Below are 15,095 nucleotides of genomic sequence, written 5' to 3' on the forward strand. Positions count from 1 at the left end.
AGCTTTTTCCATGATCCAGCGGATGTTGGCAATTTGGTCTCTGAAGAGAAGTGAAAAGCAAAGGAGAAAAGGAAAGATATAAGCATCTGAATGCAGAGTTCCAAAGAATGGCAAGAAGAGATAAGAAAGCCTTCCTCAGTGATCAATGCAAAGAAATAGAGGAAAAAAACAGAATGGGAAAGACTAGAGTTCTCTTCAAGAAAATTAGAGTTACCAAGGGAACATTTCATGCAAAGATGGGCTCGATAAAGGACAGAAATGGTATGGACCTAACAGAAGCAGAAGATATTAAAAGAGGTGGCAAGAATACACAGAAGAACTGTACGAAAAAGATCTTCACGACCCAGATAATCATGATGGTGTGATCACTGACCTAGAGCCAGACATCCTGGAATGTGAAGTCAAGTGGGCCTTAGAAAGCATCACTATGAACAAAGCTAGAGGAGGTGATGGAATTCCAGTTGAGCTATTTCAAATCCTGAAAGATGATGCTGTGAAAGTGCTGCACTCAATATGCCAGCAAATTTGGAAAACTCAGCAGTGGCCACAGCACTGGAAAAGGTCAGTTTTCATCCCAATCCCAAAGAAAGGCAATGGCAAAGAATGCTCAAACTACCACACAATTGTACTCATCTCACACGCTAGTAAAGTAATGCAGAGGTGTTTAGGTCGCCATTAAACACATTTATCCATTCCGTCTTGAGCTTTCAGCACGCAGGGTGTGAGCCAAGCCCTGTGCTTGCGATGCAAAATGAGCTATGCAAAGCAACCTTGTTATGGAAGGATACGTTTCCCCTGGGGACCAACGGGTGTGGGCCAGCCCCTCCACAGACTCTCCACCTGCTGGCTGACTGTAAACAAGGGAAACAGAGGAACATCACTTGTCTCACTGCTTACTTGGGGTTTCTGCAGGGAGACCCTCTCAGCCTAGCTCGTCAGAGTGATGCCTGCTCAATTAAAGGACAAGGTTCCTATCTTCAAGGAATGCACGGTAGTGGATAATTTAGGTCGTGGCTTAGGATTACCTGCCACCCATGACCTATAAGTGTCACCCAGACCTCTAAAGCTTTCCAGGGGAAGCTATCCCAGCCCCCTGCCCCCTCCCACCTGTCGTCTTTTATATTCTGAGCAGCACTGTCGGCAGGACTTCGAGTTTCCTTGCAACGACTTCCTGAAATGGTTTTTGTGGGGCCATGGTTCAGCTCCACTCCAGCCTCTTGGTTGATGATCCTCTAGACTCAGCTGGGCTGGATCCTCCTCATTCTTTTCATCCTCAGTTACTACGCTTCCCTGTCTTGGATGGGATGGTTTGACGGCATCACCAACTCAATGATGAGTTTCAGCAAGCTCTGGGAGTTGGTGAGGGACAGGGAAGCCTGGCGTGCTGCAGCCCATGGGGTCGCAAAGAGTTGGACACGACTGAGTGACTGAACTGAACTTGTCTTGGCGCTTCCTCTGGGGTCAGGTGCAGGGCTTGGGACTGATTGCTGAGGCTTCAGTCCTGACCTCACCAGAGCTACCAGTCCTGGGATATTGACTCATGACTTTGTAAATGTCAGCTCATCAATCCAGGTGGGTTTGTGACGTTTGAAACCCAGCCTCCGTGTTTGCAAAAGTGTAAAAATGACTCTGTCCCCCCTTCATGCACAAATCACGTCCCTCTTTTTTTTAAAAAGAACATGGGACAGTCTATAACTTGAGCAAATTTCTCATGGTGGGAAGCTCATTACTTTGCCATGGATCGGTCCTTGACTGTTGCTGACAATCCCCCATCTCTGGACCACTGTTTAGGGATTGTTGGTCTTAGGCAATGTGGCTCCTTCTCTCCATCAGCTTGTCTGATTGTGATCTGGCACCTCTCGTAAGACAGGTCCCAGACCGAGCACCTGGGAGAGACGGTGAGTGTGATGGTCACGGTCCTCGCCCTCCTGGAGCTGCAGGTCACGTGGGAGCTGTCACTCCACATGACGGAAAGTCTGTGAAAGGGCGGTTGTAGGACCCCATGGCAGCAGGAAGGAAGAATGTACTACCAACCCAGATGTGGTTATCAGTACAGACTTCCTGGAGGAAGCAACATCCACACTCAGACTTGAGTTTCCTCAGGAGAAGAGTGATGGGAATAATGTTCAAGCAGCGGGGAGCTCAAAGTGAGGAAGGGAGAGAGAGCATGGTGCTTTCTAGGGTCTCGAGTGGCCCAGAAGAAGGGGGCAGGAAGCCGGGAGTAAGTAAGATGGGACCACGTGGGGAAGTTTGAATTAAACATGGCGGCACCCCACGGACTGCTGCTAAGCAAAAGGATACCTGGAAGGTGGAGCCATGGGTTCTGGGGTTTAGGCAGCCCTGGACTTGATTTTATGGGGACCCTGAGGTCAGTGTGTTAAGCATTTGTAACTTTCCCTCTAATTCCCGGGTCCATAACTGATTAGCACACTGATGAAGAGCCTTTCAAGAAACCCAGGTGTAAATTCAAGTGGGAGCCCTAGAACTCGACTCTCCCTGAAACACTGTTTCTCTCATAAATGCTGCTTGATATGTCCTTCTCTCTCTTGATTCTCTCTGTGCGGGATGTTAATATTCTCAGTGGCGGTTAATCACTCCAGTAACGTTTTCTGTTTTCTTGATGCATGCTGCCTGTGCTTGCGCAAACTCTGCGACGGCTCTGCCTTCCTCAGCCAGAAAACGTAGTCTTGACTCTGAAGGTAACGCCCTCGCTTGCTGTTTCATGTTGCTCTGTGTAACGCCCGCTGTGACGCTTTTGCCAAATCTCCCAGTTCTCTGTCCTCTCCACTGTGATGGTTTTTGTTTCCTTTTTGTTTCTGCCATTGTCTGCATCTTCTCTTTCAGCTCCAGTAGTCCAGGAAATAACAAACCATCTTGGCAAGCCTAAAATCTTGACCTTCTTTTCAATGCAACCCACAAAGCCCTCCAGAAATCTTGGTGTATCAGGACAATATTTAGGTCCTTGCCAGATCTTGGCCAGACTTCAGTCTAGACATGAACTCTGGAAATGACACATCTTGTTCCAGATACTGTTCGACCCAGTATTTAGTCCTTCCTGGCGACTCAGACGGTAAAGAATCCGCCTACAGTGCCGGGTTCAATTCCTGGGCTGAGAAGATCCCCTGGAGAAGAGAATGACTACCCACTCCAGTATTCTTCCCTAGGGAATCCCAAAGACAGAGGAGCCTGGTGGGCTACAGTCCATGGGGTCGCAAAGAGTCAGATACCACTGAGCAACTTTCGCTTCACTTCACTTCATTGGAAAGCTTATATACAAAATATAAAGTTCTTATCTGGAACTAAAGATAGAGCATCTAAAACATTTCAGTACACCTTCTTTCCTGGATTTGGGGTTCTCTGTCTCCTAGGGTTCAGAAAGGATTTTAAAATCCTTTAGAAGTAGTAACAATTTTTTTTTCTCTCTCTTTTTTTTAAATTTTATTTTATTTTTAAACTTTACATAACTGTATTAGTTTTGCCAAATATCAAAATGAATCCGCCACGGGTATACATGTGTTCCCCATCCTGAACCCTCCTCCCTCCTCCCTCCCCATTCCATCCCTCTGGGTCGTCCCAGTGCACCAGCCCCAAGCATCCAGTATCGTGCATCGAACCTGGACTGGCAACTCGTTTCATACATGATATTTTACATGTTTCAATGCCATTCTCCCAAATCTTCCCACCCTCTCCCTCTCCCACAGAGTCCATAAGACTGTTCTATACATCAGTGTCTCTTTTGCTGTCTCGTACACAGGGTTATTGTTACCATCTTTCTAAATTCCATATATATGTGTTAGTATACTGTATTGGTGTTTTTCTTTCTGGCTTACTTCACTCTGTATAATAGGCTCCAGTTTCATCCACCTCATTAGAACTGATGCAAATGTATTCTTTTTAATGGCTGAATAATACTCCATTGTGTATATGTACCACAGCTTTCTTATCCATTCATCTGCTGATGGACATCTAGGTTGCTTCCATGTCCTGGCTATTATAAACAGTGCTGCGATGAACATTGGGGTACTCGTGTCTCTTTCCCTTCTGGTTTCCTCAGTGTGTATGCCCAGCAGTGGGATTGCTGGATCATAAGGCAGGTCTATTTCCAGTTTTTTAAGGAATCTCCACACTGTTCTCCATAGTGGCTGTACTAGTTTGCATTCCCACCAACAGTGTAAGAGGGTTCCCTTTTCTCCACACCCTCTCCAGCATTTATTACTTGTAGACTTTTGGATCGCAGCCATTCTGACTGGTGTGAAATGGTACCTCATAGTGGTTTTGATTTGCATTTCTCTGATAATGAGTGATGTTGAGCATCTTTTTTAAAAATAGTTACAATTTAGAATACTTGCTGAGAAATGATAGCAGAATAAGAGTTTGGTGTGTCTAGAGCTGGTTTTTCAATTGGCCAGTGATATGAGTCCTCAAGGGAGGGTTATATACCAGCAAATAATGACTCTTCATGGCTCTAGTATCTGGCTTATTGTAAGGAGTATGTTTGATGAATGCATCAAAAATGCACTATTTTTCCTTTTTATCCTTTTAACCTTCTAGGGTAAAAGGATATCTAATTATATGGAATTAGATAATATTCAAGTGCCAGGTACACCTAGTTTAATGCTCATAATAAGTATTTGCCCACAGAGTTAGCTAATATTGATTGAACATTTGCTGTGTGCTGGGCACTTTGCTAGTTGTTTACACATTAGCTCATTTAATTATCTGTCCCTCTCAATCTGCTGACGACGTTAATCCTAATGTAACATTTCCTGCTTTAGAGAATTAAAAGCCTCCTCTGCTGGGATTCAGAGCAGGTTCTCAGACTCCCAGCCTCAGTGCTGTCTCACAGGGACATCCCATGTGCTCGTAGGAACAAGACTCGGGTTTCGTTTTCCTTTGTTCTGCTTGGCTTCAGAATGTCTTGCTCTCTAGCTGCTCCAGTAGTTGCAAACACTAACCTGTAGCTTTTCTGCACTCTTTCACAACATCTTCCTTTATGTAGGTACGAGTAGCTTGAGGATTGGAGGACTGGAACGAGAATGAGTGTTATCCTCCTGGTGCGTTAATTTTTACTTAGCTGGAATAAAGCCAGCCGTGCGTGGAATAAAGCCAAACGGGTTTTGGTCACGTGATTGTGTCTAGAAATTGGGCCCATTAGGAACCTAGGGACATGTGAGATGAAGGCTGCCGAGCCCCGTCCCACCGGCCTGAAAGGGGCACTTACGGGGCGTCTGCTGGTGGCAGGTACTCTCCTTGGCGCCTTATCGCTAACTGTATGTGCTCTACAATGTTCACGATGACCTTACAAGGTATGTATTTTTATTCCCAGTACCTGGGTGAAGAAACGAACATGTTTGATTTGGAAAGACTGAGCTTTTCCCCCCTAAATTTAGGAATATTCCAGATTCTTCTATTATGATGAATTTGTCATTAATTGATCCCATCCAAACTACTGTGAATCCTGAATAACTACTGCTGGGTCTGTCTTTCTGGTGAAAAACACCCTTGGTGTGTGTGTTTAGTCGCTCAGTTGTGTCTGGCTCTTTGCGATCCCCTGGCAGTAGCCTTGCCAGGCCTGCTTGTCCATGGGACTTTTCCCAACAAGAATACTGGAGTGAGTTGTCATTTCCTCCTCCAGGGGATTGACCTTCCCTCCCAGGGACTGAAGCAGTGTCTCCTGCATCTCCTGCATTGCAGGCAGATTCTTTACTGCTGAGCCACCGGGGCTTATTCATTATGCAAGGAGTTCTAGCAAAATTTATTATGCCATTTAAAAACATACAAAGTACCTTGAAAGTGAAAGTGGAAATGTTAATCTCTCAGTCATATCCAACTCTTCGGGGTTGAAATTAAACCATTTGCAACTTGACTTTGCATTTGGATATTTTCCTGGAAGTTGAAAGGTCTTTCCCAGAACTGACTCACTGGAAAAGACCCTGATGCTAAGAAAGATTGAAGGCAGGAGGAGAAGGGAACCGACAGAGGATGGCATCACCAACTCAATGGACATGAGTTTGAGTAAACTCCGGGAATTGGTGATGGACAAGGAAGCCTGGCGTGCTGCAGTCCTTGGGGTCGAAAAGAGTCAGACACAACTGAGCAACTGAACTGATGAAAGAAGGTAGCAACTGCTTGATCCCGCATTCTGACACTCAAATCTGTGCATCCTTTGTTTCAGGAAGGATCTTCAAAACGGACACACACACACCCGCCTGAAGGTTTAACCCATGATGGCAAATAGGTTAAAAAGCATGAAATGTGTTCACTGTGGAATGTTCTCTGTGTAATTGGTGTCACAGTATGTGCTGTTTCTTTTGTTTGACTTGCAGATTATCTACTATGAGATCGGGGTAATTATCTGTGCCGCCCTGGGGTTGCTGTTTGTTACCCTGATGCCTCTGGTGGGCTTTTTCTTTTGTCTGTGTCGTTGCTGTAACAAGTGTGGTGGAGAAATGCACCAGCGACAGAAGAAAAGTGGTCCCTTCCTCAAGAAATACTTTACAATCTCCCTCCTGGTGATCTGCGTGTTCATAAGGCAAGTAGAACCTTGGACAAGAGCTGAGTGGGTCTGAGGCTGATGAGCAATACTTGTGTTTAACTGTTAAGCACATGAGCTTGAAACAACAAGAGAATACAGAAACAGAAAAAAAAAAAAAAAAAAACAGAAAAGAGAGAAAAAAGATGTTTGTCCCGTGCATCACTATAAACAGAAGTTGGCACTGACATTGGGCTGCTGTTGTTTAGGTGATAAGCCAACCTCGTGGTATTTTTTTCATTTTGAAGACATCTGAATAAATTCTGGGCCTGCAGAAAGCATTCGCCTTCCAGGACAGCACTTCCTTCCTCTTAAGTAGCTCTCTCGAGACGGGCTGTGCAGGACGGCAGAGCAAGCATTTACTAGCTTATCTTTATGTCCCAAGGGATCTTTTTTTAAAAAGTTAGTTTTGTTTTTTTTAAATTGAAGATCAGTTGATTTACAGTATGTTACTTTCAGATGTATAGCACAATGATTCAGTTATATGTATATATATATGTGTGTGTGTACATGTATATATACATATATATATTCCTTTTCAGGTTCTTTTCTTTTAAACATCATTAAAAATATTGAGTATTATACCCTGCACCCTACAGATGGGTAGCGTCCTTGAATTGGGAGATTAGAATATTGTTGGATGGAATTAGCTTCCTAATCATATAACCAGTTTTCTTGATTTTTACAGTTATGCTGGAACCCTGCCTTTTTTTTTTTTTTTAAGTTTGTTCAATGTAGATTCTTATTGTGAGAAAGAAATCTTTTCACTATACCTCTTTCCCCATTGAAAACGATAATTATGCTTGCAGTCACAGCTTCTTGAGAGAATGATCTTCAAAACTCTGACTCAGAGTAGGGAATGAGTGTGTGGACATGGGGCTGGGCTTGGGATGAACTGGGAGGTTGAGATTGGCGTACGTGCACTGCCACGTGTGAAACAGAGAGTGGAAACCTGCTGGACAGCACAGAGCGCCCAGCTTGGTGCTCTGTGACGGCCGAGAGCGTTAGGATGCGTGTGGGGGTGGGAGGGAGGGCCAGGAGGGAGGGGAGACGCGTATACACATGGCTGATTCACTTCATTGTATGGCAGAAACTAACACGACATTGTGAAACAACTATACCCCAGTTTAATAAAACATAGCATCAAGACTATTACTGAGTTAAAAATAAATAACACATACATAAATCTAGAAATCTAGCTCCTTCAGGGACTTCTCTGGTGGTCCAGTGGTTAAGACTCCGTGCTTCCAATGAAGGGGTTGTGGGTTCGATCCCTGGTCAGGGAACTTAAGATCCCACATGCTGTGCATGCAGTGTGGCCAAAAAAATAAAATAAAATTCAATAAGCAAAAAAAAATATATGTAGCTCCTATAGTGTACCATGTTCTCTAAACATTTCCTTCAGTGTTTTGCATGGTAATCTGGAGGCAGCTGCCCGTACCCTAGTGATGCATTACCCGGTTATAGAATGTGCATATATCTGGTTCTGTCTGTGTTCTTCCTTTTGGAAATAATATGGACCCTCTCTTGAAGCCTGGAGCACACTTCAAAATTTAGGTTGTTTCTCTGGCAGCCCCTGCTGCTGCCAGAAGTTTTCAGTGGACTGACGGATCCTAAGGACACTGCTTTTAAGATGAGGGCAATCATTGTGTAGTAGCTAATTTGTGTCCGACTCTTTTGTGACCCCATGGATTGTAGACCTCCAGGCCCCTCTGTCCATGGGGTTTCTTGAGCCCAAATCAGATCCCTCCAAGAGGAGTGTGCTTCATGATCTTGGCATCCTGGTGGTGATATTTGGGCATCTTTCCACATTCTCTCTGGAGAAGGCAATGGCAACCCACTCCAGTACTCTTGCCTGGAGGATCCCAGGGATGGGGGAGCCTGGTGGGCTGCCATCTATGGGGTCGCACAGAGTCAGACACGACTGAAGCGACTTAGCAGCAGCAGCAGCCACATTCCCTCATCCATTCAACAAGCGTGTCATATCCAGAAGTAGTGCCTATGACATGAGTGATACTGAGTTTCAAGGAGTCCCAGAGACAGTGAGGAGTGGCGAGTCCCATCCTCCTTGATGTGTCTGCAAGCATCACAGTTGCTCAATAGCCGGGAGAAAGACTTTTCAGGTTTTGCTAAAGAACTGATATTGGGCAATTTAAGCAGAAAACAGACATTAAATAGAACAATTTAAAGTTCCAAAGTTCTGGCTGCAAACAAAAGAAGAAAAGTTCTTAAAGTGTGGCCATAAGTAGAGGCACGGAGAGAGGTACTATTTGGGGAACTAAAGTTCCCCAGCTAATTTCATGCACCCTGGTTGACAACCAGGGAGTTTGTGTGTGTGTTTTGTCTGCAAGGCAGGGTTGTGGGTTCCTCTCTCTTTCTCTCTTTCCTGTTTCCCTGTGTGTCTGTGCCTCTGTCTCTTGGTTTGTAATTTGAATCTGACTGCTTTTGCACACTGAATTCTGAGAGGCAGCTTAAGGTTGGGGTGATGGTAATTCCAGATGTCCCCAGTCTCTCTGCTTTGTGTTTGAAGTATTTTCAGGAATGTACAGACCCAAAAGCTAGGGGAGTAGCTACCAGAGGAATGTCAGTTACAGCCCAAGACAAGTCAGACCCTGTGCATTTCCCTGAAGCCTGAAACTTACATCCTTCATTCATCCAGAGTCTTGAACTGTGCTATCTCTTCCTCTCTGCACACCCCTGGACATCAAAGATGAGGTTCAGGTGACAAAGTGTCTTTGGAAAATACTTGTCCTTGGGGCCTCTTGTTAGCACGGTTACCTAATAGTTTCACTTCATATAGATACATGTATTGTAAAGACGTATAAATGTTAAAGCTTCAGTGCAGCAATAAGCTTGGCTTTCATTTTATATAAAATGAATGCTACATAAATTTTTTTATTCTTGAGAACTCAGACTCATCAAACACATTTAGATGAGTTTTTTTTCCTAGAGTGTATTTTAGTTTAGAAAATCATTTTTAAAAATACTTCTGTGATTCTATAATCTGCTATACATTCAGTGAAGATATTTTCCCCACTCAAGTAAAACTTATAATTGAATATCATAATTTTAAATTCAATACAGTTAAACCAGAGTGGACCCACTCTTTGAGGCTGTGACAAATTTTAAACTAATTTGTTTCACATAATACATTGAATTTATATACAAATTATAAATAGGTCAAAATAAGATGAGTATTGAGATTGTTTTGTTTACTTTAAATTCAGACTAGAAACTTAAACTTCTTTACTTTGAATTTTAAAATTTAAATAGTGATTTTTAAGTCCTCGTTTTAGAACACCTACTTGGTTGCAAGTTTCTTCAACATCATGAGTTGTTTTAAATGTTTGCAAGTAATCAAAACTAGCCAAGAAGATTAAAAACCAGAGGAAAACAGAAATATCCATACTATGACTAGATAAAAACGAGGAGAAACTAGGTCCACAAAATCAGAAGAGTAGATAAAATAAGAGAAGAAGGAGTGTCCACAAAATCATAAGGCAGAAGGAGAAAGAAAAAGAGGTGTTAGCGTATGCTTCCAAAGACCTCAGTGGAGATTGAATACCACTGGTATTTAATCTTTGTATGTGATTTTTTTTAAAAGTCCTTTCAGAAGCCCAGAGCAGTCCACTTGCCTTTTATCAGCTTCAGTCCCATTTTGTGGTTCTATACTAAGTGTTACATTCAAAAAGAAGTTGGTTTTTAAATGTCTTGGGATTTTTTAATATATATCCTATTTTGCAAAAAATTTTAAAATCTTTTCTTTCTAATTGAGAAAGGCATAGGTATCAAGGAGAAAGATCCCCTGGTATATGTGGAATGTATGTGGTCATGCTGTTTCTCCTTCTGAGCTTTTCCCAAGGTGGCTGTGGAATTCGAATTCCGCGACGCTGATGTATGTTTACGTAAGTCTGTTTGACCATCAGCAGTAGATTACATCGCCGCGTCTCACGGTGGACTCTTTAAGCAGATGTGTCTTGCTCCAGAAAAAAACAGGTTTTCTCTCCTTTTTTCCTTTGCATTTATCATCACCGAATTTTTCAGAATTTCCAAAAGGTTGTAAGCAACAACAAAAAGGACAGCTGTGCCTTTTCTTCTCCAGCGTACGGTTGTTGCTGAGTGTTCCAGTACAATGCCAGCTTTTGCCAGTTATTGTGGTGAAAACTGAATCCCAGTCATTTTCAGGAAGGCGGCTGTTTTCAAAGTTCATTTTTGTTGTTGGTCTCAGGATATGATGTCAATTCTGGGTTTGGAGGCCACAAGCTTCTAGAAAAGAAATCGAGCTAGCATGCCTGGAAAATCATGAGACTTTTTAATGAGAGGCTATTTGTTTAAAATTGAAACTGAAATTGAAAAGTTACCTTTAAAAAAGTAAGAGGTCAGTCACAGACTTAAAGCGTTTATTTGGCTCTTATTGGTGAACTTCATTGTCAGTAGGAATTGGTAGAAAAAAATTGCTACCCGTCTTAAAGGTTTAGAAACTCTAAAAACTTTTAAACATTTACCTTTAAGTGTATATGAGAGAAAAGTAGTCTATCCATGTAAAATATAGAAAGTGTCATGCTAATATATCATAAAATAAATGCCCATCTTCTGCTAAAAACGTCAAGAGATTTTGTTGTACAAACTAAAAGTATGTGTTTTCTATAGCTTAAAGTCTCTTTTTGTGTCAGTGCCAGAGAACTATTAGTCATTTGGCTATCATTTGAATGAAATTTTATTCCCTTTATTTTATTGGCTATCATTTTATTGAATTCATTCATTCATTATCGTTATATCCTAAGAGTTGACTGAAGGTGACAGTGTTAGTCGTTCAGTCATATCTGACTCTTTGCGACCCCATGGATTGTAGATGCCAGGCTCATCTGTCCATGGAGTTTAATTCCCCAGGCAAGAGTACTGTTGAGTGGATTGCCATTCTGTTCTCCAGGGGATCTTCCCAACCCTGGGATCAAACCCGGATCTCCTGCATTGCAGGCAGATTCTTTACTATCTGAGCCATCAGGGAAGCCCAAGAATACAGGAGTGGGTAGCCTATCCCTTCTCCAGGGGATCTTCCTGACCTAGGAATCGAACTGGGGTCTCCCACTTTGCAGGCGGATTCTTTACCAGCTGAGCTACCAGGGAAGCCCTCTTAATTCTCTATTTCTGTTTGAATAAGAGTTATACAATTGGTTTGTGTAGTCTTCAGATTTTTCTTTCTTTGATTTGCTGGTAGTATTTAAAAATGGGAAATTTTTTTTTAAATAGGAAATTTTATTTAGATTCCAGATTTTTGTGAATAATCGGAAGATCTGGCAAGTCTGGTCTTCTTTCATCAAGGGAACACTTACTGGAGGCACAGAGTATCTCTGCCATTACCACCTCTGATCGCCCAGCCCCCCTAGTCCAGCCCACACACTTTGCCCTGCATGCTTTCTGCCTGCCTGCATAGGCATTTGAATTTGCCATCTTTAACTTAAATATAAAATTTGCAGTGAGTATGAAAATCAGCTTTGAAAGTTGGCTGAATTCTATCCCAGAATTCTGTTTAGTACAGTTTTTGAAAAATGATCCATGGCTTTCATCTTAATTAGATTCATAACTGAGTAACAGAAATGTGCCTTTAAATATGTTGGATTAAAAGTCAGCTGTTTTATTGCAATGCCGTGTTTCCTGATTTATGTTTGGAGTGAAGGCATTTATTCAGTAAAGGGATAGTTTCTGCCTGGGACACTCTGAACCTATGGCTAATCTTCTAAATGGACCAGATGAAACAAAGCCCAGTCCTTAAATCCATCTGCACCCACCTTGGACACAAGACCCTGTGTTACCCAAGGTTGACCAAGAAGCAGTTCCTACCTCTTTTTAGGGCAGTTCAGTACAGGTGAAAATAAGGCAAAAGAGAGTATGAAGTGAGAAAAACCTGTCAGAACTTCAGGGTGAGCCTTCTGGGAGTTCAAGGCAAGGCGTTCTCCTATCCAGGGGATTCAGGGAAAGTTAACAACAAAACTGTTAGTTTGTAACTATCCAATGGAAGATTCAAAGCAGTCCATCCTAAAGGAAATCAGTCCTGAATATTCAGAACTGATGCTGAAGCTGAAATTCCAATACTTTGGCCAATACTTATGGGAAGAACTGACTCACTGGAAAAGACCCTGATGCTGGGGAAGATTGAGAGCAGGAGGAGAAGGGGGTGACAGAGGATGAGATGGTTGGATGGCATCACTGACTCGACGGACATGAGTTTGAGCAAGCTCCAGGAGTTGGTGATGGACAGGGAAGCCTGGCATGCTGCAGTCCATGGGGTCGCAAAGAGTCGGACACGACTGAGCGACTGAACTGACTGAGTGGGAGGTTGGGTGTTACAGATCATCCAGCCTGGACTTGAACTTGCTGCTTGTTTCCTGAGTGCGCTTTGACGTATATGGAAAATGGGCCTGGAGAATGATGAATGACAGAGAACTTGGACGTGATGGGGAAGAGCAAGGGCCTCCCTTTGTGAAGTCCTCTGGTGGGCACGGGTATCAGGTGGTGATTCTGACTTAGCACATAGAGGGCTGGAAATTTGGTGTGGTAAGAAAAGCTTCAGGAATATTACTGTAACTCAACTTTTTTTTTTCCTTCTGTTGACATTACTTCAAAGTTGCTGTTTTGGGCTGTTTGGCCTTATTTTGCATGAATACATCATTTATTAATAATAGCCATTGTTGTTCTTGGAGAAGGAAATGGCAGCCCACTCCAGTATTCTTGCCTGGAAAATTCCCACAGACAGAGGAGCCTGGTGGGCCCCAGTCCATGGGGTTGCAAAGAGTCAGACACGCCTGAGCGACTGAGCATTATTGCTCTAGTGTAATTTCAGCATCATGAATACTAATGCGAACTTAAGACAGACGAAAATGGATTTGAAGGTGGTCCTCCAAGTGCCAGAGACTATTGTTAATTTCATTTTGAAAGATTATCGTCAGCATGAATGAAAACGTAAAATCCTGGAGCCCTCATGGACACCCAGTACCACTCTCCTTTGTCTCAGAAGCACTGGTCCAATGGCTTTTATAGTTTTGTGATACCACCTGATGCTCACACAAGGAAAGGACTTTCTCAAGCTCACACAGTATGTGTTGTTGGCAGTTGTGGGACCAGACCCCAAGTCTCGTGTTCCTGCTCCTACGCAGTCTGCTGCACCTTGTCAACCATGAGAAATAGTTTCAGCATTCTCTTACAGACTGTTGGGGGTTAGTTTGGAAAGACCAATGCATCTGTGTAATATTTCTATGTGAAAGTATTTGTTCTTTTGAAAATTTTAATTTTTTAAATGAAGTGTAGTTGATTTACAGTATTGTGTTCACTTCAGGTGTACATACAGCAGAGTGACTCAATTATACATACACACACATATATGTATGTATATATACATACATATACTTATATATAGATATAAGTATATATACACATATGATGTGTATGTGTGTGTGAATATGTGTGTGTATATATATACGAAAGTCGCTCAGTCATGTCTGACTCTTTGCAACCCCCTAGACTGTAGCCTGCCAGACTCCCCTGTCCATAGAATTCTCCAGGCAGGATTACTGGAGTGGGTAGCCATTCCCTTCTCCTATATATATATATGTGTGTGTGTGTGTGTATTTTACATTCTTTTCCCATATAGGTTATTACAAGATACTAAGCTCCGGGAATTGGTGATGGACAGGGAGGCCTGGCGTGCTGCAATTCATGGGGTCACAAAGAGTCAGACATGACTGAGCGACTGAACTGAACTGAACTGAAGCATAATTCCCTGTGTTATATAGCAGGTTCTTAGGTCCCTGTTGGTGATTTATTTAATATATAGTAGTGTGTATATGTTAATCCCAACCTACTAATTTACCACCCCCCTTCTTTGGTAACGGGACCAGCCTTACTTTTTGGAATGACTCATGACCGAAATGGGACAAACGATTACTCATTTATGCAGGACTGAGAGGTGTCCTGGGGATAGTTGAGGCTTGGTGCAAAAAAGGCAGCTGGCCACCCTACTTGTTAAAATATTAACATATAGTTCTTAAGATGCTGCTTTTGGTGAAGAAGCAGAAGTGTTCATATTCTGAATCAGATTTTTCCCCAAAGTTTGCATATTATTTGCAAAACTTTAGAAACATAGTTATACCTTCTATTCTATGGTTACAAACTAAGTTCATTACAAACTAACAATTTTGTTAACTTCTGCAGATAACTTCTGCAGTGTGTATTATGTTTTTGTAACTTTTTGCTGCCACCTAGTGGCTAAAGCCAACAGGGCCTTGGGGATTCAGTTCAGTTCAGTCGCTCAGTCATGTCCGACTCTTTGCGACCCCATGAATCGCAGCACACCAGGCCTCCCTATCCATCACCAACTCCCGGAGTTCACTCAAACTCATGTCCATCGAGTCGGTGATGCCATCTAGCCATCTCATCCTCTGTCGTCCCCTTCTCCTCCTGCCCTCAATCCCTCCCAGCATCGGAGTCTTTTCCGATGAGTCAACTCTTAGCATGAGGTGGCCAAAGTACTGGAGTTTCAGCTTTAGCATCATTCCTTCCAAAGAAA

The 15,095-nt window shown here is 42.7% G+C and overlaps 1 protein-coding gene across 10 annotated transcripts in view; it reads left to right on the forward strand.

The window, feature by feature from the left end:
* Nucleotides 1-15,095, forward strand: part of PROM1 (prominin 1) — a 147,853-nt gene that overhangs the window by 77,452 nt on the left and 55,306 nt on the right. For all 10 annotated transcript variants that reach the window (XM_025289660.3, XM_025289663.3, XM_025289666.3 and 7 more), the window contains one exon: nt 6,327-6,532. In XM_025289660.3, coding sequence (XP_025145445.2) covers nt 6,327-6,532 — 206 coding nt within the window. The remainder of the gene's footprint in view (nt 1-6,326; nt 6,533-15,095) is intronic.

This window comes from Bubalus bubalis, chromosome 7 (assembly GCF_019923935.1).
Source record: "Bubalus bubalis isolate 160015118507 breed Murrah chromosome 7, NDDB_SH_1, whole genome shotgun sequence".
Classification (NCBI taxonomy): Eukaryota; Metazoa; Chordata; class Mammalia; order Artiodactyla; family Bovidae; genus Bubalus; species Bubalus bubalis.